Below are 22,591 nucleotides of genomic sequence, written 5' to 3'. Positions count from 1 at the left end.
AACACTTTTTGTACGAGAAGAAAACAAAAATAACGACTTTATTTAACAAGCCATCTCCTCTGTGTCTCTCCACATCACCGTAGTGCCATTTTGGAAAACACCTGCTGAATGCAAACTGCGTACGCTATTGTGTGTCAGCCGTGACACCGACTTTATTTAATGGGACTTCTGTGATGTGGAGAGACACAGAGGAGATGGCTTGTTAAATAAAGTCGTTATTTTTGTTTTCTTCTTGTACAAAAAGTATTCTCGTTGTGACACAGAAGAGCATACGTAGTTTTTTGTCAGTTTATAGAGTATTTTGTTTTTTTTCATTTTGTTGAGTTTTATCGTCTGTTGATAACGTTACGGTCGACGATGCTTTTGATATTTTTCTGGACTTGACAGTGTATTTTACTTGGCAGTCTATGGGACAGTCACAAGCCTCCCGGTTTTCATCCAAAATATATTAAATTGTGTTCCGAAGACTAACAAAGCTTTTACGGGTTTGGAACGACATGGGGGTAAGTGATTAATGAAAAAAATTTCATTTTGGGGTGGAGTATCCCTTAAATTAATTGTGGTAGTGTCATATTATCATCACATAAATACCCTGATATATAAATATTCAAGACCATACTACCTATAAAATGAATTTACCATGGTTTTAACATCTTATACCATTACTGTACCATTAAACTGCAATTGAACATCAATTTGGCAAACATTCTCTAAAAGGCTTCCACAGTGTTCTATTATTAGAGATGGTGAATCTTTGTTTCAGTTTGAAAGTTACAGAATTTGGATTCATATTGGATGTTCCAATTATCCCTCAGGCTGGGATTAGTTTTAATCCTCTTGGTTATTATTTAACATATTCTCTCTTCAGAGCTGAAGTGCTCTGATCCTGCCTGTTTGGAAATCCGAGAATGGGATCCAGCAGCTTGTGAATTAGACTCTTTATATATATTTCTCACAAGTGATTTATTTATTTATTTATAAAGAAAATATAGAATGCTCAGAGGATTTCAGTGGATACATTTCTAAAAGCTGTGTGAGAGGTTCAATTCTGTGATAAAGGTGTGGAAATGTTTGACGTAAAAAATATGCCCGTTAACTCAAGAAAACCACCAATGCTGCTCAGAAAATGTGTATTTGTATGTAAAAATATGTGTGCATGCATTTGGATGTATTCACTTTGTGTGCACTAATAAGGAGTTTGTGTGTTCTCAAGGGTTGCATCACCCAATTTCTTGTGTTTTTTCATTGAATTTCATCACACCCTTACTACGGTAAGCCTGTGTGTGTGTACGAGCAGGTTTGCATAAGTGGATGTGAATGCCTTGAGCACAGATCCTATCAAAGCTGTCTCTCGTCTAGAAATCAAAAATGAACAAATGGGGAATGCTTTGTTTGTTGAGACGAGCACATGGGGAAAGCTCTATAAGCTCGGAGATAAGAGAGACAGTTCACCCAAGGTCAAACACCCTGTTAGCAGACACGCTAACAGAAACGGCCATGCTTTTGCATTCTAATGAAAGTGTGTTAGCTGTTGGCTTTAGTTTGACATCAGCCTAACCAGAACCTTTGTAGTGATTTTTTTTTTTTTTTTTTTTTTACAAATAATTTTACACCAGCAATAAAAATTATTTGGACATTGTTTGACAATATTTTTAAGAAAGGTTTTTTTTTTTTTTCAGTTATAGTGTTACTATTTATTTATTAGCATCATTGTTACCTCCATATTATGTTTTTGTAAGTGTAGCAGCAATTCTAAATTTATAAACGCAGTTTGAGTACTGTACAAATCCGGTTTAAAAATTTTCTTTATGCATGCAGCTCAGACCCCATCTGGCCTTGGTTCTCTGCACTCAAAGATTGCTTTGAACCCCTTCTTTCTCATTTCGTTCAGCCCTCATCAGCTGAGCACTGCTCTTGATTGGTGTGTCATGCTTCGGCCCTGAAGCTCACATTCATTTCCTCATGTACAGCGCCCACATCATCTTCCAGGGAGGCCCTCGTCTTCAAATTACTTAGCTAAATACAACTCCCCAGTTCAGTTTGTTTAATGACCCTGATTAATTAACAAGAGCGCTTTCTAATTTATGTTGTTGTTTTGCAGAGTGTAGCTTTGACCCCCGAAAGCAGCGATAGGAGGTACAGATGCTTTGTTCAGTTGTAATGGTCGTTTTTAATGCTTTGCGCCCTTGGTTTTCAATTTCAGTGGATTTGTCATCTCGGTGCAGCTTTACCGTTTACAGTGGAGTTGTTTTTGTCTGCTCAGTTATTTGAAAAACTCCTCATGCATTAATGCTAATACCATTTTTAATGTTAGTGTTTTGTTATGTTTGTGTGTTTCAACAGGTCAATGGAAAGGACTTGTCAAAGGCAACGCATGACCAGGCTGTGGAGGCCTTCCGTACGGCTAAAGAGCCTATTATGGTCCAGGTGCTACGCCGGGCTCCCAGGCCCAAACCTATGGGCCCAAGTGGGGAAGCACAGGTAGTGGACATCAGCACCCAGACGGACATCACCTTCCAGCATATCATGGCCCTCAGCAAGCTGCCTACGTCCTCCCCGCCTGTGGATGTGCTTGAGCAGTACCTGCTGCCAGAGGGGTGAGTGACAGCTCCCTGGACCAATCACAATGCATATTACAGATTTCAGTTATGATTGACACCTAACCTGTAAAAACACATTCTAGCAATGTGCAAAAATTGCACATATTTCAAAAGTTGCTCTACCAGACCATCTGAACTTTAATATACTTGTAAGACTAACAATGTTTTGGCCCAAGGCACAAGATGAAATTAAGTTGCTTTCATTTATTTGGATTTGCATTTTCCCCTCGCACAATATCTGTCCTCTCACATCTCACTTCATGTTTCCTCAGGGTTTGTCTTTCACACGTTACTGACAGGAACTTAGTAACCAAGAGAGAAGAATTTAATTATTTTCAAAACACAAGTATAAGACTTAAGGTAAAAACAAGCATCTGCAGGAATTACAGTAGCTATTAGAAACCTTAATTTTAAGGTTTCTAATAGCTACTGTAATTCCTGCAGATGCTTGTTTTTACCTTAAGTCTTATACTTTATGAAAGAGTTATTAAATATTTTCTGACTTGCTCTGTTCAAGAATAAAAAATGGTCACATATATTTTATAAAAATGGGAGTCATATAAATTTATAAAATTGATAGTTACAGCTCTGAAATCGCTATTTTATTATATATAATTTTATTTTTATCTGAAGATTATTTCAATTTATTACTATTAATAATAATAATAATTTAAAATATTTTTAATTAAATTTCCTGTCGTTTATCATATAATTATTCTGTCATCAATGAGAAAAGCACATATTTTAGCGATTATAAGAGTAAAATCTCTGAGACACAAGTTCAGCCAAACTGGTCATATTTCATAGAATGTATTAATTAATCAGTCCTCTAAAGCTTGAATACAGGGGTCATTTGTAATGCACAGTTCCTCTATAATTTTGTTCTTTATGGTATGATATGGTTTTGTTTTTATGTTTTCTAGACACTCTCCTGCTCATGAATACTTCGACCCCAATGATTTCCTAGAGGGCATGCAGCATGAGATAGAAAGAGAAGAGCTGGAATATGAGGTAATGCCACACAGATGTCTTCCATCATTCCTGAAACGTGAATTAAGACATGCTGACGCCAGGCCTGATGCAAACTGTCTCCACTGATCTATTGGTGAATTGACCAACCACACCATCCATAACCTCACGCAGGCACTGAAGCAGTCAGCTGTACTGATATAAAGTAGCCTTTTTAGCCGTGTTCCCTAGAACAGATGCGAGATGGGGATATCATTATTTATTTCTGTCATTGACTTATATAGGTGAAAAGAGATAACTGGATAGGTTGGAATTAGACTAACAACTGGCGTGATTGATCTAAGTGTACAATAAGCATAGACAGATTGCGCTGTAATGATAGTGGTGGGCTGTGAGTCATGAGGGGTCACGAGTGAGTCCATAAAGAGATGAAGTTCAGAGACTTATAGCAGCAGATGCTCTGCACGCAGCACTCTCAACGACCTCTCATTGGCCCCAGCGGGCCTCCAGGTGCTGCAGTGGGGGCCCTGCAGACAGAGATCAATGACCAGGATGGGGCCAGTCTGAATGCCCAACAACTCCAACACCCTCCTGCCTTGTTTACCTTGATTAATGCTCTCCTTTGCACTTCAAGGACAAAGGAAAGAGAGTTTTAGATGCTGTGAGGTAGAAATGCACTAATATGCAGTGTTTTCCTTCCATAGTGCAGTGCTGGCAGACATGTCGTAATCATATTATGTAAGGAACTAACCAGCTTATCAAATACTTCCTCACTATGGTCATAAGAAAATTCACGCTCAAAGAAAGGATCAAGATCTGAGACATTTATTATGGACAATTACTGCTTGGGTCAATCTCATGAAAACTGTCAAGAATGTTACCAATATATTTCACCCCAAAAACAAAGGAAATTATAAGCATATTTTTTTCAACTGTATTAAAAACAATTGATGTTTATGTTTAGGGTCATTTAGATGTTATACATTTTGACTTAATTTTTGTCACAATTAAGCACATTTCCACCAACGATTGTATTGTACCACAATACAAAACATCATCTCAATTCTTAGTACTGTCATGTGAAAAAATGGCAAAAATATATTATTTGATCATGTAGTATTTGTTGTAATGCCTTGAATTCATGCTGATTAAAATAAAAAAGTATCACAGTTTTCACAAAAAAAAAATATCAACTAAATAAGAAATGTTACTTGAGCACCAAATCAGCATTAAAGAATGATTTCTGATGTGATACTGAAGACTTAAGTTTGCTGAAAATACAGATTTGCTATCACAGGAATAAACTATATTTAAAAATTGTAAACGTAGATTAAAATAGAAAACAGTTATTTTTAAATTGTAATTATTTTACAATATTACTGTTTAAACGGACCCTCAAATTTTAAGTAGTATACTGTATGTGTAATATTAAGTATTTCTTTACCCGAATATGTATTCATGAGATTCGCCTGTTTACATTGACTAAGACTGATGGCAGAGCATTTGTTGGTTGGTTAGATTATGCCAGGTTTTTGCAGTAAACTTTTTGATTGCTCAATAACAGCTTTGTTCAGGGCTGCTGTGATATCAGCCCCGTGAGAGCTGTGATCTCCATATGTATCTTGTAGATTACAGGTGTTGACACAAGACTGAATGAGACTTGACTCGTGTGCATGTTTGTGACAGCATGTTGCTCTGTCGCAGCACTATAATCTGGGCAAATTATTCAAACATGTAGATCAAGACAACAGATTGTGTACATTGTTATGATTAAGTTGCTGTGTTTGCACTGTTCAGCAAGTAGACTTACAAATGACTTATAGTCAGTGCTGTGCATTAAAATATCACATTCTTCTTTCAGGAAGTGGAATTATACAGAACTAATATCCAAGATAAACTGGGGTTAACTGTGTGCTACAGGACCGATGATGAAGATGAGACTGGGATCTATGTCACTGAGGTGAGTTGTATCATAAATTTTTGTGCATGCTAATGTCCGAGGTATGTTCATTAAAACCATTGTGGTTTCAGTTATAAATTACAAGCCATTTAGATTTATTGTGTTTATTGTTGGTCACCAATTTTCCTCATTGTGCAGATTGATCCAAACAGCATCGCTGCAAAAGATGGACGAATTCGAGAGGGAGATCGAATCATCCAGGTTTGCTGCATATCAATGATGTCATTTGTCTTATTATGTCACATTAAGGCATTTTTCTAAACAAATCCCTATTCCACATCTCAGATCAATGGCATTGAGATTCAGAACCGTGAGGAAGCAGTGGCTCTTTTAACCAGTGAAGAACACCCAAATGTGTGCCTGCTATTGGCTCGACCAGAGATACAGGTGAGAGACCCAAGCCACAATCACACCGTTCATCTTGTTCACCAGCTTTGAAGGACAGCTGATAACTTTCTCCTTTTTTCTCTGGTTGTTTTAGCTGGATGAAGGCTGGATGGATGATGACAGAAACGACTACCTGGATGACCTTCACATGGATATGTTAGAGCAACAACACCATCAGGCTATGCAGTTCACAGCAAGCATGCTCCAGCAGGTACAGCAAATCCATCAGAAAGTCACTCGTGGAGTCGGTCAGGAGGCATATCAGTCAGTCATAGCTCAGCCTGTCATGACTTGACATCCTACACATCAATCATAATTTCTGTGTCCGTCACTGAGCAGGAGGTAAAGCAGTCAAGGTGGGACTTTAGTTTAAAAGAAAGCATGACGTGTTGAGGTCCCATTTGCACCTGGTATTAACATACATTTCAGGTGATAAGATTTGAAGTGGACCGTGCAATGTACATGTGTAAACAGGTTCCAATGCTTCTTGACATCTAATTGAACCAATTTGGAGGTGATCAGATCTCAAATGGCTGCTCTGAATTTGTAATATAAATGCTAATGTGTTCAGATTCATCCTAGACGGTACTGAATAATTGCTAACTTATTCATTATGCCAAAGCTAGAAACTTTGCCATCTAGTTTTCAAAAAAATCCTTCACATGAAGCCAGAGCTTACCCTATCCGATCTCTCTTTTTTTTTATTTTTTATTTTTGGATTTTACATAACACGGCATCGCCTCAAGAAATATCTGCGTACACAAGAAACCTGAAACCGACTGAAAACGATGTAGTATACATGCCAGACCAGTATGTGGCGCTAAAATTCTGCCACAGAGATTAAAACGGAGAAGAAGACTTGGAGCATGCACATAAACCTTACGTGCTGTATAGCTACAAACCCAACACAACAACAAGAAGACAACTTTTGCTAATAGGCTCAGTAGCTTCTGCACCACGAACACAAGTATTGTTGTTGTTGTTGCTGTTACGTGATGTAGCGGTGTCTGACTACTGTACACACGAAAACGCAAGGGTGTTGTTTTTCAGATTTGTCCACTCCGGGACCCGGTTTCAAAAAATAGCGGTTTCATGCTTCCAAAACCCCAGATCCATCTGGACGAAACGCTGATACAATACAAAATTTTTACGTATACAGCTGAACGCATCTCTATGTATACAGGCTCTAAGAAACTTTAGGGAAAGCCTGTACATATATCCACCCCCACACCCTTAAACCAATGCACCTACACATGTGAACTTGTGAGCTTGCAGGAGGCTTGCCTCCTAATTTAGTTGTCAGATAAACCTGGCATCGATATTAAGAATATTGTTGACTCCTTAAAATTGCTATTGTTCCAATTTTGTAAGTCAGTTGGATATGCTTTTTTTTGACGTTCCCTGACTTGTTTTGTTCTAGAAGAAGCATGAGGAGGATGGAGGTACAACAGACACTGCTACGCTGCTCTCCCACCACCATGAGAAGGACAGTGGAGTGGGCCGCACAGACGACAGCACTCGTAACGATGAAAGCTCTGAGCAGGAGAATCTTGCAGATGACCAGACCAGCGCCTCCACCACACTAGGCAGCCGGCGCAGGCTCGCCTACAGTCAGGACACCCTAGGCAGTGGCGACCTCCCCTTCAGCAGCGAGTCCTTCATTTCTGCAGACTATGCGGACGCGGATTTCTTGGGTGACTTTCCTGCTGACGAATGCGAGCGGTTTCGTGAGCTTTTGGAGCTAAAGTGCCAGATGCAGAGCGCGGGCAGCAGTGGTACCCCAGAGCAGAGCTTGTTCTGGCCAAGTGGTGGCGTAGGTGGCGGACAGGGCAGCGTTGGCGAGGAGGGCGTCGACAAAGAGCTGGAGCTTCTGAATGAGGAGCTCCGCAGCATTGAGCTTGAGTGCCTGAGCATAGTCCGAGCACATCGCATGCAGCAGTTGCGTGAGCAGTGCCGCGAACAGTCCTGGATGCTCCACAACAGCGGCTTCCGCAATTACAACACAAGTGTGGATGCAAGACGCCACGAGCTAGCGGACATCAGCGAACTCCCAGAAAAGTCAGACAAGGACAGCTCCAGTGCCTACAACACGGGCGAAAGTTGTCGTAGCACGCCGCTCACTCTAGAGCTCTCCCCAGACAATTCCTTGCGACGTGGAAATGAAAATCAGGTGGAAGCAGGGGCGAATAGTGGTACCTCGGGTGCCAGCAGAATTCTCAAACCTCTGTTGTCGCCCGTCCAAGAGGCTTGCAGCCCTAACAGAAGTCATCTGACCTTGTCAAAAGAGACCGAGGCTGGAACCCAGCCTGAAGTCCGAGAACGCAAAGCCGGTCGCCACGCCCAGCCCCAGTCGCCCTACAAACATGCCCACATCCCGGCCCATGCCCAGCACTACCAGAGCTACATGCAACTGATCCAGCAAAAGTCAGTGGAGTATGCCCAAAGTCAAATGAGCCTAGTCAGCATGTGCAGGGACCCCATCGCTTCAGCTGACTTGGGACCCAAAATGGAATGGAAAGTGAAGATCCGCAGTGACGGTACACGCTACATTACCAAGCGGCCTGTCCGGGACAAGCTCCTGAAAGAGCGAGCCCTACGGATCCGAGAGGAGCGCAGTGGGATGACTACAGATGACGATGCCGTCAGCGAGATGAAGATGGGACGTTACTGGAGCAAAGAGGAGCGCAAGCAACACGCCGTCCGTGCCAAAGAACAGCGTCAACGCAGGGAATTTATGAAGCAGAGCCGTATGGACTGTCTGAAGGAGCAAGTGGGCAGTGCTGAAGACAAGAAGGAGGTCAATATCATTGAACTGAGTCACAAAAAGATGATGAAGAAGCGGAACAAGAAAATCTTTGACAACTGGATGACTATCCAGGAACTGTTGACCCATGGTACAAAGTCCCCCGATGGGACACGTGTGTACAACTCCCTACTGTCAGTGACCACAGTGTAGGCTCTGTAATGTTCTGTATATAGGACACTACCGATTGGGGTAGACAATCCTGCCTCGTTCAATGCGGCAACATTTGTAAATAGGAAATATGAATGCCTAGTCTGAAGGAACTTTGCCATTTGCCAAGAGAAGGTACAATGAGAGTCTCAAAGATTGAATAGAATGGATTTATACAAATGATGAGAAGGTGTTTTCTTATTTGCTCTGTTCATTTCTATGTTACGCTTGTGGTTTTTTTATATTCTATTAAGTAACTGATTTATGACCATTCGGCCTCTTTAAAAGGTTTTGGAAAACATCACATCACAACCATCTGCATTTTTATTTTCTTTCAAGTAACTAACAGTCAGCAGTATTGTACTCTTTATGCATACATATTGCTTATTAAAGTAACAGATATTTAGCTTAATGGTCATCACACAGATGTTATTATATACTTTTCAGAGGGTTTTACAACAAAAATAAATTTGTTTTACAAACTTTAAAGAAAAGGTGCAGTTTTTCATAAAGTTCATATTTCACACAGCTACTGTTACATTGGACATGCATCAAAGCGCAGCCATTTATTGAAATCTAAATCTGTTTGTATTATTGTTGATATTAATGTCTGTTGTAGACAAAGCCTTTTGTTTAGGTCTCCATTGTATTACACATCCAGATAATACAGTTTAACAAATCATTAGCTAGAAACGCAATTTGATGTCTTGTAAAATGAGAGAAATAAATAAATTATTGTTTTATATTTGATGAGCTTTCAAAATATTGTGGTGAGCTTTATTATTTTCAGTACATTTTTACTAACAAGAAGTTTCAGTTTACAACCGCAGTAGGTTGAGAATTTCTTCAAACCAATTTAAAAGCACAAAGGGTTCTGCATATATGTCTCTATCTGTTCGTGTCTAAGTCTGTTAGGGGGTTGTGGGTGGATAGTGTCCACACTTCAGTGACCACTCGACCTCAAGGCCACTGACCCAGCCAGGCCCCTGTTTCTGCTTATCTGTCCCCAGCTGTGTGTAGCTCTGAAACATAGAGCTCAGGTCAGTGAACAGACCTTTATCTCATTACAATCAAACTGAAAGGTCTGCAATGCCACAGCTGCAATGAGCGGCGCAGCCAGCTGCATGCAGAAAAGACTTCTGTTCCCAGCACACACACTATTCTGGCAAACTGCCTTTTTTTGCATTTGATGACAAAACATCAAATCAAGTGCAAACAAATGATGCTAGAACTTTTTTGAGTCATTTTGCAGCTTGTTTTAACCAACTGGTGTCATTTTTAGTAGATGAATGAAATTCACACAGGTTTCTTAGTAGAGTAATCCCAGATGCAGTTCATCATATGCAGATCAGCAATATATGAACATGTTCTGTCATGATAGTGTCCAAATATTATTTTTCCCCCTCATTTATGTAGCAAATCTGTTTTTTTGTGAAATATTTAGCTTGAAGGGTGTGCCATATTTCTTTAAAATAAATGCCACTTGGTTTCATATTTTATTATCTAATGACCGCCATACATTTTTAAAAATAAGGGTCCAGATATTTTGTGGGGTTTATAATGTAAATAAGATTTTTGGGCATTTATTACTGTATAATCTAAAGACTTTTTCAGTGCAAATGTAGCCATTTCACAAAGACCTGTTTAACACCTTGTCACGCCAAAAACGAAACAACCCCATTCATGGGGATATGAAATACCAAAGCAATCTGACACTTTATATGTAAAAGAATTGAGGAAGAAAAAAAAGTTATACCATTGTGTAGCTTTGTGCAAACGTTAAGGGAATAATTATGTTAATGAGGGAGGAGAAGTAACATGTTGTCACCCTCCTCCTCTCTGTCTGCTTGTATGTAATTGATTGCTTTTCTGCTTGCCTGAAGGAGGGCTGTTGGTGTGATTTATGTCCTCAGAGATCTCTTCACACACACTCTTTTAATAGGAGATAACAGAGTTCCATGCAAAGGCAAACAAAAAGAAGCAACAGCAATCAATTCTGAGTTGTTCCCTTTCCGGGCCAGGAAGAGAGGAGAAGTGGAGATTGCTTTGATCACACTCTCTGGTTTATTTTTATATTGGTAATGAATGAAGGTGGGCAGCATGTGATATGGCCGGCCGGCCTCCAGTGTTAGTTTTGGAGCTCCTCTCATTTGTCTAAATGCCACAGCAGAAGAAAAGGAGAAGCTCTAGAGTAAATCGGCTGTTGACCGATAAGACCACTGTTTGCGTCCTTGGCTCTTGTTCAGCTTTGTGAGAGGAAATGGGCTGACAGGGGATGGTTTTATTGTTTAGAATGAGAATGAACTGCTGTGGGCCATCCCAGTAGTGAGCATTGTTTTCAGTTGTTTTGTAATTTTTACCCCATTGTACCATTTTTCTTATGGATCCTGTGTCAATTGATTCAGCATTTTTTTTTTTAAAGTAAACCCCCTTGACTAGTAAAATCTCTGAGGCAAGGTCTTGAGTGGCTTTTTGCTCATAAAAAGTCGGCAACAGCAATATGATGAAAGTCATCCTTGTTTATGCTATATAGTTCTAGGCTACATTTAGTCATTTAGCAGACGCTTTTATCCAAAGCGACTTAAACATGACAATAGAAGCAAGCAATAATAAATGATATACTATACAGTTACATAACTACAACACGAGTTAATGTTGTATTTCAAAACCCACAAATTCCAAATTAAACCAATAAAAGCATGTCCTCTATTGCAGCATCACGGAAGACATGAAAATATGAGGTCATTAATGTATGAGTTTTGCGTTCTTTAGATCATGAGAGAGCACGCCAGAGAGAAATGTTGTAATTGGCTCATTTGGCTGTTTTATGATCGACTACTGTATGTCGCATCACTGCCAATCTTCGCACTCCATGTAACGTGGACATAAACAACGCCTGAGGTGGATCTTATCACGTTGTAATACTAGCCACCAGAACTATTCGTTTTAATGTTATATATCAAAAGAAAAATAATCACCTCTGAATAATTGGTAATTTTCCCATCACAATTAATATTTTGTTCACGTTTCAAACCCTGTAGGGTTTCTTGTCACACTTCTCCAAGTCCCAAAAAGGTCACAGTACAAGATGAAAATGTGAAAACTTACTGAATGTTAATTAACTTAAGCCTACTTAATTTTTAGTTTGCTATAGGCAACTGTTCTTATGTCATTATGTCATGTTTGGTTTCTTGTCGTGTGTTGTTAATTATGTGACATTTTCAAGGTTAAAGTAGCCTACTTTGTGTGCAAGTACCATACAACATCATTAATAACACTGCATTGATTCCAGCATGAGCAGTCAGCTTGATTACTAAAAATCACAGATTGCATTCACGTGCATTGTATGATTGCTGTCTCTTCTTTTAGCCATCTCCCTGATGACCTGTTATTAAGTCATGTGTACATGTTACATTTTAGTGTTGCAAACAGCATACACTGAATTCAATCTCCCAGCAAGCTGCTATAAATACAGTCTGGTTCAGATTCAGATTTTATTTGAAATTTTGCTATGATAATATAGGAAATCAGGTTGCAGTCCTTCATTCAAAATATTCATTTCATCAAAACAGCACAGTGGACCAGGCATGGGGGTTGTACTTACTGTTTACTTTAAGAAATAGCCTATAGCTATGTCAGAATATATAAACCAGAATGTAAAACATGCATCCTTGTAAACACAAGCTTCAAAACTGACCTGTATACATTTCTCATATTACACAGGTGAAATGGCATCAGACATAACAATGACTGATAGCAGGAAAATACACTTCTAGCTGATCATCCACCATAAAAGACACCCACAGACCCTCCAACATGAAGACGTCAGGAAGAACATGAAGTATGCACCCAATTCAATTAAACCACCTCCGCTGGGCTGTCCGTTTCCCAGATCCATGAATTCTGAATAGTGACATCTCATTATTTTTAAGATGGTGTAATTTATAAAAAAGCCTCTGTCAATGCACTGAAACACTTCAATCAGTTGAAAAGTGGGACAGAGTTTATGTGCTGAACTGCATAGCGTATCGCACTGCGGTGCATAGGCATGTAAGACTCGCAATTTCACAGTCTCAATTCAAAGGAACATAGAATAATAGAAGGTCACACGTTCAGAATTCTATTTGGAGTATTTTAGATGTGAGCACCCATTCTTCCATAGTTTTAATAGATTTCTCAAACATTTTTCCTTTTTGGTGTGCAAGGTGATGGAAAACAAAAATGTTTATTTGATCAAAACTGAAGAATAACCAAGCACTGAAAAGTCTCAGAAAGCAAAGACTTTTCATCTCTTACATTTTCTGTAAAAAGTGCGAGTGGCCTTTGCTGGTGCGAAAGTCATCACCACATTGATAGGATGGTGGCTCTACAGTTGCTAGGGCTTACTGGCATTCAAGTATTATCTGAAATATGGAATTCATGAGTATTAACGGACATGATCGTCACTACAAAGTTGTAATTATGAGTGGGAAACTCTGGATTTTCTGGATTTTCTTTAAGCCCTAAGTATTTAGCTTTATGTTGGAAAGTTACGTCAACCTTCTTGTTCGGACCAAATTTATTTCAACACACCTGAAGTCGTAATTACAACTTCACAACGTCTCAAGAGGACTTGAATGCACCTTATGATTCTTTCTAGATACAATGCAAATGTTCTTGCGCTAACAGGTTCTACCAAACTGTGGAAGAATTTCAATCTTCAAACACAGAGCTTTCACTGTCCCCCCAGCTAAAAAAACAAACAAAAAAAAACCTACACTCCAGTCACACTGACCTTTTCTTTATCCACACTTATCTCTCACAAAGCTTACACTGTTATCTTTCAGGCTCTGGGCTGTAGATGCATTTGGACCAGTGAACTGAACTCTAGAAATTAAGTGTGGAGGACAGCTGCACAGCAAAATATTCCCCAAAAAGTGAGATCCATTGTTTTGTTAATGTTTTAATGTGAAAATCTGATGACTATGATGACAGACTTTCAAAATAGATGATAGAGTTGATGGTAATTGAACCATTTTGATTCTCACTATGAGAAAACATGCCTGCCATCTATTAATTCAGCTTTGTTTGAGACAAGTCCTTTGGGGAGTACACTCAGCAATGATGCATTGCATTTATTCAATAATGTTTCAGCAGCCTACTTGTCACAGAGAACTTTCTCTCATTTGACTACACAAAATGAATGGCAGTGTTCAAGCATCACACTTCAAATTTTCGCCTGGTTGATGATAGTTTTGTAGCAATATATTATCTCAAATGCTGTTGTGACTTTCACATCAGTCCTAAATTAAAAAGAGGTTCTTTATTGATCCCTGCGGTGCAATTCAGGAATTTATACAAGTCAGGAAATACGCAATTCATGCTTTTGTTTTGTGAATACACAAATGCTAAAGAATGGTCTTGACCCTGTGCATGACCGCAAGTAAAATGTAGCCCCACTAGTCATCTGACCCCTGAACTTAGCGCGGACTTGTTAGGTTCAAAGGTCTGTTATGCCATGTTGTTTATGGCTCAGTATTGCAATAACTCAAAGTGCGCTTTTCTATTTAGTGGTGCAAAAGGGCTCTATTCCCATCATTTAAAAAGGGTAGAAGAAAAATAGGGAGGGAAAATCATGTTGGTTTCCTGCATTTTTGAAAAACTTTAATACAATTTACAAATTAGCTTTTATGATTGTGAGAAAATTAAAAATAAAATATTTTCCTTTCCTTCATTCTTACTGTAATACATGTGAGTAAATACTTTGTAAATCAATAGTTGCCAAAATGAAAAACAAAACAAAATATTTATTTATTTATTTATTTTGGAAGACCATGATACAGCCATGAGGATTTGTGGGGTTTGTGAAATACAATGTGATTCACCCCAAAATAAAATAAATTCAAAAACTAATAGCATGTTCATCATGTGTTTTTGTAGAACTTAAGAGATCGAACAATCAAACAAAATGTAATGACTTGTCTCTGATCCACTTACGATTAAATTCACTTTGTGTCTTACTAAAATATTGTCTATAACTGTAAGCAATATCTACATTTTCTTGTTGCGTTTGCTTTTCCACGACCTGTAGGTCAATGTCAAAATATTGTAAGTGAGAGCAGTGGTGAAAATAAGTGCTGTGCAATGTAAACGTTACACTGAACCACATGATGTTGGTTGCCGTAGGCACTGTTGTGTCGGAACTGTCATTGAGGTGAGAGTCGCTCTGCTCTCCTCTGGCAGCAGCGACTGTACAGCATTGTTCCATTTTGTTTTTCCTGAGCACCTCGAGGCATCCATCCAAGACCTGTTTCTTCAGCATTCACCCTCTCTTTGAGAAGCTAAACATCATGTTGAACCTCAAAGGCACAGTGCTTTACATGTATTTCCTTTGTACTGCTATCAGAATGCTGTTGTAAATACACTTCAGATTAAAAAAAAAATTTCCCCCCATTGGAAATGACTTATGCACGCCTTGGTGGGTCATAATTGAGTTTTGATGAGTTACTGTATGCCAAAAAAACTGCCAGTTTTGTTAAGCAAGTCAGCAAGCCAACATATTATATGATGATGAATCATAGACTTGTTTAGTAATTATTTAACTGTTTAATTTAAGTTTAGTGATGAGTAACATGACGGAACTCTAAACTAAGACAAATGCACTTAACTGACGATTTGATGTTGCTAACGTAACTTTTCCAAAATTGCCAAATGTTTTAAATGGAACAGAACATGCTGAATGCCCCCACTGCTACAAATAAACGTAATCCTCTAAGTGACTTATGTCAAAAGGTCTTTGACAGTGTAACAATGTGGTGTAGCATCTCATTTAATTTATTGGCCCTCTTTTTCTATGTTTGAGTGAACATGTTGTAGATTTACTGCCTTTGAGTGTGTTGGGAAAGCAGGACCGAATTGAAATTCTAAGGATTCCGTGGAATGTCAAGCCACTCAAAGAGCAAGATAAATAAATTAGACAGATTTTGTTTTTTGCGGTATCACAATTTGCATATTAGTTAAATATAAAGCAAATATAAATGTAAACTTTACATTTACATTTAACATTCACATTTTGTGTTTAGATTTTATTTAAATCATACTTAAATGACATTTATTTCATAATTACATAAATAAAATAAACTGAAATTTTATTAATCTGACAGATCCAAATATTTTAAAATACATTGTTTAGCTAAATTGTTTCACTAAATTGTCCACCTTATTTATTTCATGTAAGAAATATCTTTACAGTAGAGCCTTCCATTTGGTGGCCTGCATCAGTCCTGTGTAGCTACAGTGAGTCACATATAATATGTCATGGGAGATTTGGTTTATTGACCATCAGAACTATTAATAGCTCCCTCGGGGGATGATGCACGGCTGATGGCAGAGCAACACGCCGCTTCAAAGACCAGCTTAACAGCAGCACAAGTCCTAAATCCACAAGCTTTTTCCAAATCAGTCCACTTGATTTTATTGATTTTCACTTGTCAGGTCCTTTAATACCCGCAAACCCCTAATATGAAGAACTGACTATTTCGCATAGTTATAATGGTGAAGATTACATCATATAATAACCTCTGGTAATATGTAGTTTGTTAAGTCACCGGTGCTATGCAATCACACTGGGAAATTGATTGAGTGCATGACCGCTATGAGCCATTCAAAGACTTGTCCACATAATTGTGCACTCTCTGCAATAATCAACACTAACTAGTGCACATGCTCAAATTGGATGTCTAAATTAGTCTATTGACCTGTTGTGTACCTTGACAGTATGGGGTTTCATATACACACAGTATACATTTTTTCATACTGATTTTTTTCTGAAAGGTTTGCTGTTACATTTAAGATATTAGACTTATAATTGTAAAACAGCTAAAAAAAAAATCTTATAGATATCTGTTGAAGATGGAATGCAGAATATCAGTTATTTTGAGCTTGGGCTCTTTTGACTTTGGCCAGGCAGAGGCTACTGAGAAAACCCTGCCAACTTCCCAAAACAATGAACGTAGCTTTATGTTGCACATTTTCTTTAACATGATCAAAATCTAGTTTTTCCATGCCAGTCAGATGTATAAAATTCATTATGTATTGCAGAACCAAAAACACAAAATGTTCCCTACCATTTCCCAAGTCCTTTTCCTCAGGTAGTGAACATACACACGCAGACAGGCACCTTTTTTCCTGCTATATCGGGCAAAATCACTCAAATTGCCTCTTTATTAGTGTCCCATTTCCACTTTTAACAGCCTCTTGCAAAAAGCAGCATTCCCTGCACAAAATGGCTGCTAAAAGCCTAGCTGTGTAGTAAACCAGGTCCTCAGCCGCTATTAGCCTGAGAGGCCGAGGGTACATCTATAAATGGAGCAATGATGGAACAGCCTCCACAAGAGTCAATTAAAGCACTTCATTAGACTGTAATACTCCAGCAGAGGCCACAGGCCCACGAACCCTGTAATGATGCCAATCAGTGTGTGTGTTACTCAGAATTAGCTGCCAGCTCTCTGAAGCAGGACTAGATCTTAACAATGCTAAGATGAATAATGAGTCAGAAAGTACGACAAAATATGCAAGGAGTTTTGTGTTTGTTGAAACAGCAACTCTTTTTTTTTTTCTGAAGAAGATAGGTAGTTATAGACTATGCGAAGGCTAAATGGCAGCCTGTAGTAATGTAGTAGGTAATCTTTTACATTATTATACCTATGTACACTGTTTATAACATTTTTGTCATTTGTAAAACCATTCTTATATGAACTGCATTATGCAGTGAATGTGTACAGTTCACATAAGAATTATATGTAAAACAAATGTTTTCAAATTACTTGCACAAAAATGGTAGAGACATAGTATATACATACAATAGGTATAATGTTCTAAATTTTATTAATCTAAAGGGTTTGCAAAAACCCTTTGCATCTTTCAGTAATAAATATATACATGATACATTGTGTTGTGTTGTACTGTAACACTTAATTGATTGTCTGACTGAACACCTAAACTCAAATAGATGACCTGAACTGGTTTTGCTTCACTGCACCAAAAAATCCCATTAAGCGGGATGTCATTTTCAAAATTTCAAGCCATTACAAAAAGATCATAAAAAAGAGAGAGAGAAGAAGAAAAGAACAACCAAAAATCTGACAAAATGCATCAAACACTCTCACTCAAAGTGACTGATTATTGATTGATTGATTGATTGATTGATTGATTGCATTGCTTTGCATCTCAGAAACATTAGAATTATTTAAATCCAGGGTGCAAATTATGGGGGATTTTGTGAAGTTCTGACCCCCTCACATTAAGGCTTGAAACCCTCAAAGCAAATGAAAACAACATGTATTTCTGATAATTTTAATGGTGTTTTCATAACAGATGTTCTATTACAAATGAAAGTGCATATTTTCACCAGTAGCCAAACAGATATTAATGACAAGAAGTCCCATTCACCTGAAGTAACCATAGCAACAGTGCACTGCAGACAATTTCCGTTGTGATCAGTATAGGCCAGTACATCAACAAAACATCACAAGTCCTCTCAGTTTTTCTCACATTCATATCATTATTAATACACATCACAAATGTATCACAGAACATGATGTGTTTTCCTGTAGCTCAAGCAGCAGGGCACCAGCAACAACAGCATTATGGGTTTGTTTCTTAGGAAATGCATGAGCAGATCAAATTTACGCCTGTCATGCAACACAAGTAGCTTTGGATAACATCTGACAAATATATATATATACATATAATATGTAGATAGCTGACAATTACATAAGTGTACTAGTGCCCGAAATTATAGATTGTGCCCCCCCCAAAAAAAACCCTATAAAAGTCTGAAATTCATTGTATAACACTTTTTAAAACCCTTGATATTGAACAGCTGCTGTATATAACATCACATTTATTTTTACACTCGAGGGATGATTCAGTCCAATGAGTGTGATATTACACAAATAACAGGAGTCTTAATTATTTTTCTGTCACTGTTTACCTGTACGTTTTAATACAATCAGTTATGGAAAATCTTGACAATGATAGTTTCTGTCAGAATAGGTTTCTAGTTATCTGGTAAGCTGTGTAACTGTATTATCCACAAGAATATTTAAATGCCTCTTACACTGTTTGGGGAAAATCCCATACATTCATTTATTTATTTAGCCGGAAACTATGGTTACTTGAGGTAGATTTTTCTAAGGGTTTATACAGTAGGACCACACATAACAGCCAAGGGACTTTACATGACAGGCGTTTTGCCATCGATTCCATTTTGTAACTACCCTGTAAAGAGTTGAGCCAAGAAAATGGGCTTGGCAGACTGCGTTCAATATGTTCCCTCACCTGTTTATGCAGAGAAAACAGATGGCAAAAAGCAGATGTCGGATACATTTTGCAATAAGAAAGCAGTCATTTTCTTGTTACTTCATCTCTCACCAAGGTTCATTTTAAGTCTCAGAAGAAATACCAAACAACACCCCACGGGAGGATTTGTGTTATTTTCCCATTTAATAGTATATCTTTAGCTACCGAAAGCTCATGCATAGGCAAAACAAGTGAACTGCCACATCCTTGGACATGAAGTCCAGGATGGTCTTGGTCAATGTCTGTCTGACAAGTCAGTGGTAGTTCAAACAACATGAGGCTGGGAACAGTGTATTTTTTCCATCGCACTTCTGCAACAGTCTGGCAATTCCAAGACTTCATGCTTTATTGGGGAACTGTGCTTGACAACTCATCCCACTACAGGGTATTCAAACAAATCTAAGATCATCAATAGGTTTAAATGTTTAAAATAAAAACTAGGATTGCCCTTCGCAAACATCTTTCACTCCACTATCCACCTGCCCTTGCCAGTTGTCATCCACGTGCTGAAAGACCACAATTTTACCTTGACATCCTTTTGACAACCCAGTTTATCATGCATAAATGTAATGTAAAATTATAAATATAATATTTAACATATCATTGACCATTCTGTGATTGGTCACTTTGCATGCAGCTCAAGCAGTTTCTTCCTGTCTAATTGGGCAGTTTTTGACCAGGATAAATTGGAAAGTGGAACAGACTTTAAGTAGTCTGAAGTCTGGCTACATGACACTAAGTATCCTTTAACCAAGTTCAAAAAGTCATACGTTTTTAGAGTTTGTGATTGCTCCCTCATTTCAGCTTCCACATACTTTAAATGGCTCTTTAAGCTGAGAGCCACGTGGGAGTCTCAGCTGAAGGTTGCATTGGCCACGGTGCCCACAGCAGTTGAGCAGTCATCGAGATGTCATGCCAGGGAGAAGGATAAAGGGGAAGCAGAACAGAGGACGACAGCATCCCATATCTACAGCCCTGGGGCAGTCAGTCTGTCTCCTCATTCTGGGGAGGGGTAAACCTGTTAGGCCTGGCTGGAAGACTAAACACTACCCTCTATTGGATGACACAGAGATTGTGCATGGTGAGGTTGACCCTCACTCGAACCACGTTAAGGGTTACAGCAATGACCAAGCAGTGAACTTCCAATCCGATCAGAGTCAAGCCACGTCTAGAATGCAAATGTGATAATGCGCATGAAGGACATAAGCTACTTTTCATTTTGGAATGAAATTATACAGGACGGGTTTAGAATTAGAAATTAGTTTGCTTGCATATCAGGTTCGTATTCTGTGTTTTGAAATGGAGATTTTGAAGTCAGTGTGAATTGCCATTTGCAACTCATTTTACTTTGTTATTTGAAATTTCTCAGAGAAACATGATATTCAACTTGATTTTATCCGTCCTGAATCATGGAAATTTGGCATCTTATTCTAAACTGAATTTGAGTTTGCTAAAGCAATGCCTAAATATTTGGCTCCTGGTTATTATTATTCAATAGATAATATTTTATATATATATTAGAATAAAAAAGTCCATTTTTATTTCATGCAAAGAACTTCAAAGAACTGTGGACAGCAACTAACAGCCCAGTGCATTCATGATTAACACACTTTTGCATTTATTATTTGGTCCTCATTACAAGATAAAGACTTCAGGACATGACCAATTCCCCACAGCAGCCAAACGTTTGAACACTTTTCATAAGTCTAAGTCTCAGACACTTTTAACACATCCTCTGTTGGGAATAATATAAAATTAGACGTGCTTCTTATGAAGTGGGCATGTGGTAACTGCAAATTATGAATTGGACTGATTGGTTTTACAGGAGTAAAGAAGATCTCCCTGGCTTCCTCTGTACCAAAGACACCAATGTGTGAATTATATTAATAGGGGAACTATATTAAATGTTAAACTTCACATTTAAGGTTTTTTTTTCTTTTCTTTTTTTTTCTTTTCACTTTCAAGATGTTGCTCTACAATGATGAACTGTAGGTTCTGAAAGCATAGAGTCAAGTCCCAATATCTGACCACTAATCACCCAGTGAATAACATTAAGACTGACATCTGTCTTGAGCTTTGTAAATAACAGGCCACTTTCTGGTTTAAATTATAACATGAGGACAGACCAACAATTAAGAGTGCAGGAAAACATCAATAATTCTCACATTATCTCTGAGTCAATGCATCAGCTTACCAGAAATGTGCAAACTTTGTGTTTCAGATCATGTTTGACATATGGCTATGTTTTCTCATGCAAATGTGACATTATTGTGGTTATTTGCCCTCTTTATCCCCATGTAATGAGTCCTTGGCAGTTGGCACACAATGTTTGATGTTGTCAAAGGTTGCTATGACAGAAAATTAAACAGCTTTATGGCTGTAATGAACAATCGAGCAACCATATACTGTATGGGCGAATTTCATGAAACCTATCAAGAACATGCCAAGGTCATATTTCACCGCTGAATTGAAAAAAAAATAAGCAAATATATTGCCTCAAAGAAAATGGATCCTACTTTTAGGTAGCTTATCCTAAATTTTGCATTGTGACACTCATTACAATTGAGCACATTTTATTGGTGTACAGCTTTTAATGCTAAGAGTTCATTTTTGCATTGTTCCTCCAATTAAATAAAATGAATAGTCTGAAAGATAAGCTTAATTTTCATTATAAAGGAAAACATTTTTCTCTTGATTTTGGGTCCTGAACATATTGGCATGAGATTTTACCCACATACAAAAAGATTTTACATTTTAGGGCCTGAGAAAGATTTCTTTTAGCTGAGCTACTCATAAGAAATTTCTTAATAGTCACTCAACTTCATCACTATTAATAAGTGCTTCAGTTCCCTGTCCCGTGGATCAAACTACAATTCATTTACTTAAGTCTCGTTTCTGTTCCCACAGCACGCAGGCTTATTTCCCAAGAGATGAGTGTTCAAAGTTGACAGTTAAACGTAACCTCTTGCCACGCATCATGGTAGGAATCCCACTTTTTATTTCCTCTGAGAGGGCTGGGTAAATTTCAGTCACTATACTCATGCGACTCTGAAATAAGCCAGCCAGACAAGTGAAATAAAGCTTTCCTTTCTTGAAAGAACTTGCAGAAATCATTGTTCTGTGTCAGCAGGAGCCTGTTAGAGACATATGACTGTGGCATAAGAAAAGGAAACTTGTATTTGGTAAATGAAGCAGAAAAATTTGTGCAAGAGCTTAATAACAGCAAAATGAATTAGTAGGCAAGTATTAATTTGAGGAACATGATTAAGGATTATGAAAAGGCCCGGATGAAAGCATAAGAGACGTTATGTAACGATAATCCTCCTATGAATGACATCCTACAAGTTAGTGGTGCTCACCAAGTATTTAACTTTGGAGTAA

At 38.2% G+C, this 22,591-nt stretch overlaps 1 protein-coding gene across 2 annotated transcripts in view; it reads left to right on the top strand.

The window, feature by feature from the left end:
- pdzrn3b (PDZ domain containing RING finger 3b) overlaps window positions 1-9,632 on the top strand; it is an 87,340-nt gene extending 77,708 nt beyond the window's left edge. For both annotated transcript variants that reach the window (XM_042726364.1, XM_042726365.1), the window contains 7 exons: window positions 2,344-2,597; window positions 3,524-3,611; window positions 5,431-5,529; window positions 5,668-5,730; window positions 5,815-5,916; window positions 6,011-6,127; window positions 7,337-9,632. In XM_042726364.1, the coding sequence (XP_042582298.1) occupies window positions 2,344-2,597; window positions 3,524-3,611; window positions 5,431-5,529; window positions 5,668-5,730; window positions 5,815-5,916; window positions 6,011-6,127; window positions 7,337-8,872 (2,259 nt within the window). In that variant the 3' untranslated portion in view covers window positions 8,873-9,632. The remainder of the gene's footprint in view (window positions 1-2,343; window positions 2,598-3,523; window positions 3,612-5,430; window positions 5,530-5,667; window positions 5,731-5,814; window positions 5,917-6,010; window positions 6,128-7,336) is intronic.
- The last annotated feature ends 12,959 nt before the right edge of the window (window positions 9,633-22,591 follow it).

Source organism: Cyprinus carpio, chromosome B6, assembly GCF_018340385.1.
Source record: "Cyprinus carpio isolate SPL01 chromosome B6, ASM1834038v1, whole genome shotgun sequence".
Taxonomy (NCBI): Eukaryota; Metazoa; Chordata; class Actinopteri; order Cypriniformes; family Cyprinidae; genus Cyprinus; species Cyprinus carpio.
Note: the sequence above shows the minus strand (reverse complement) of the source record. Positions and strands in the feature narration are given on the sequence as shown.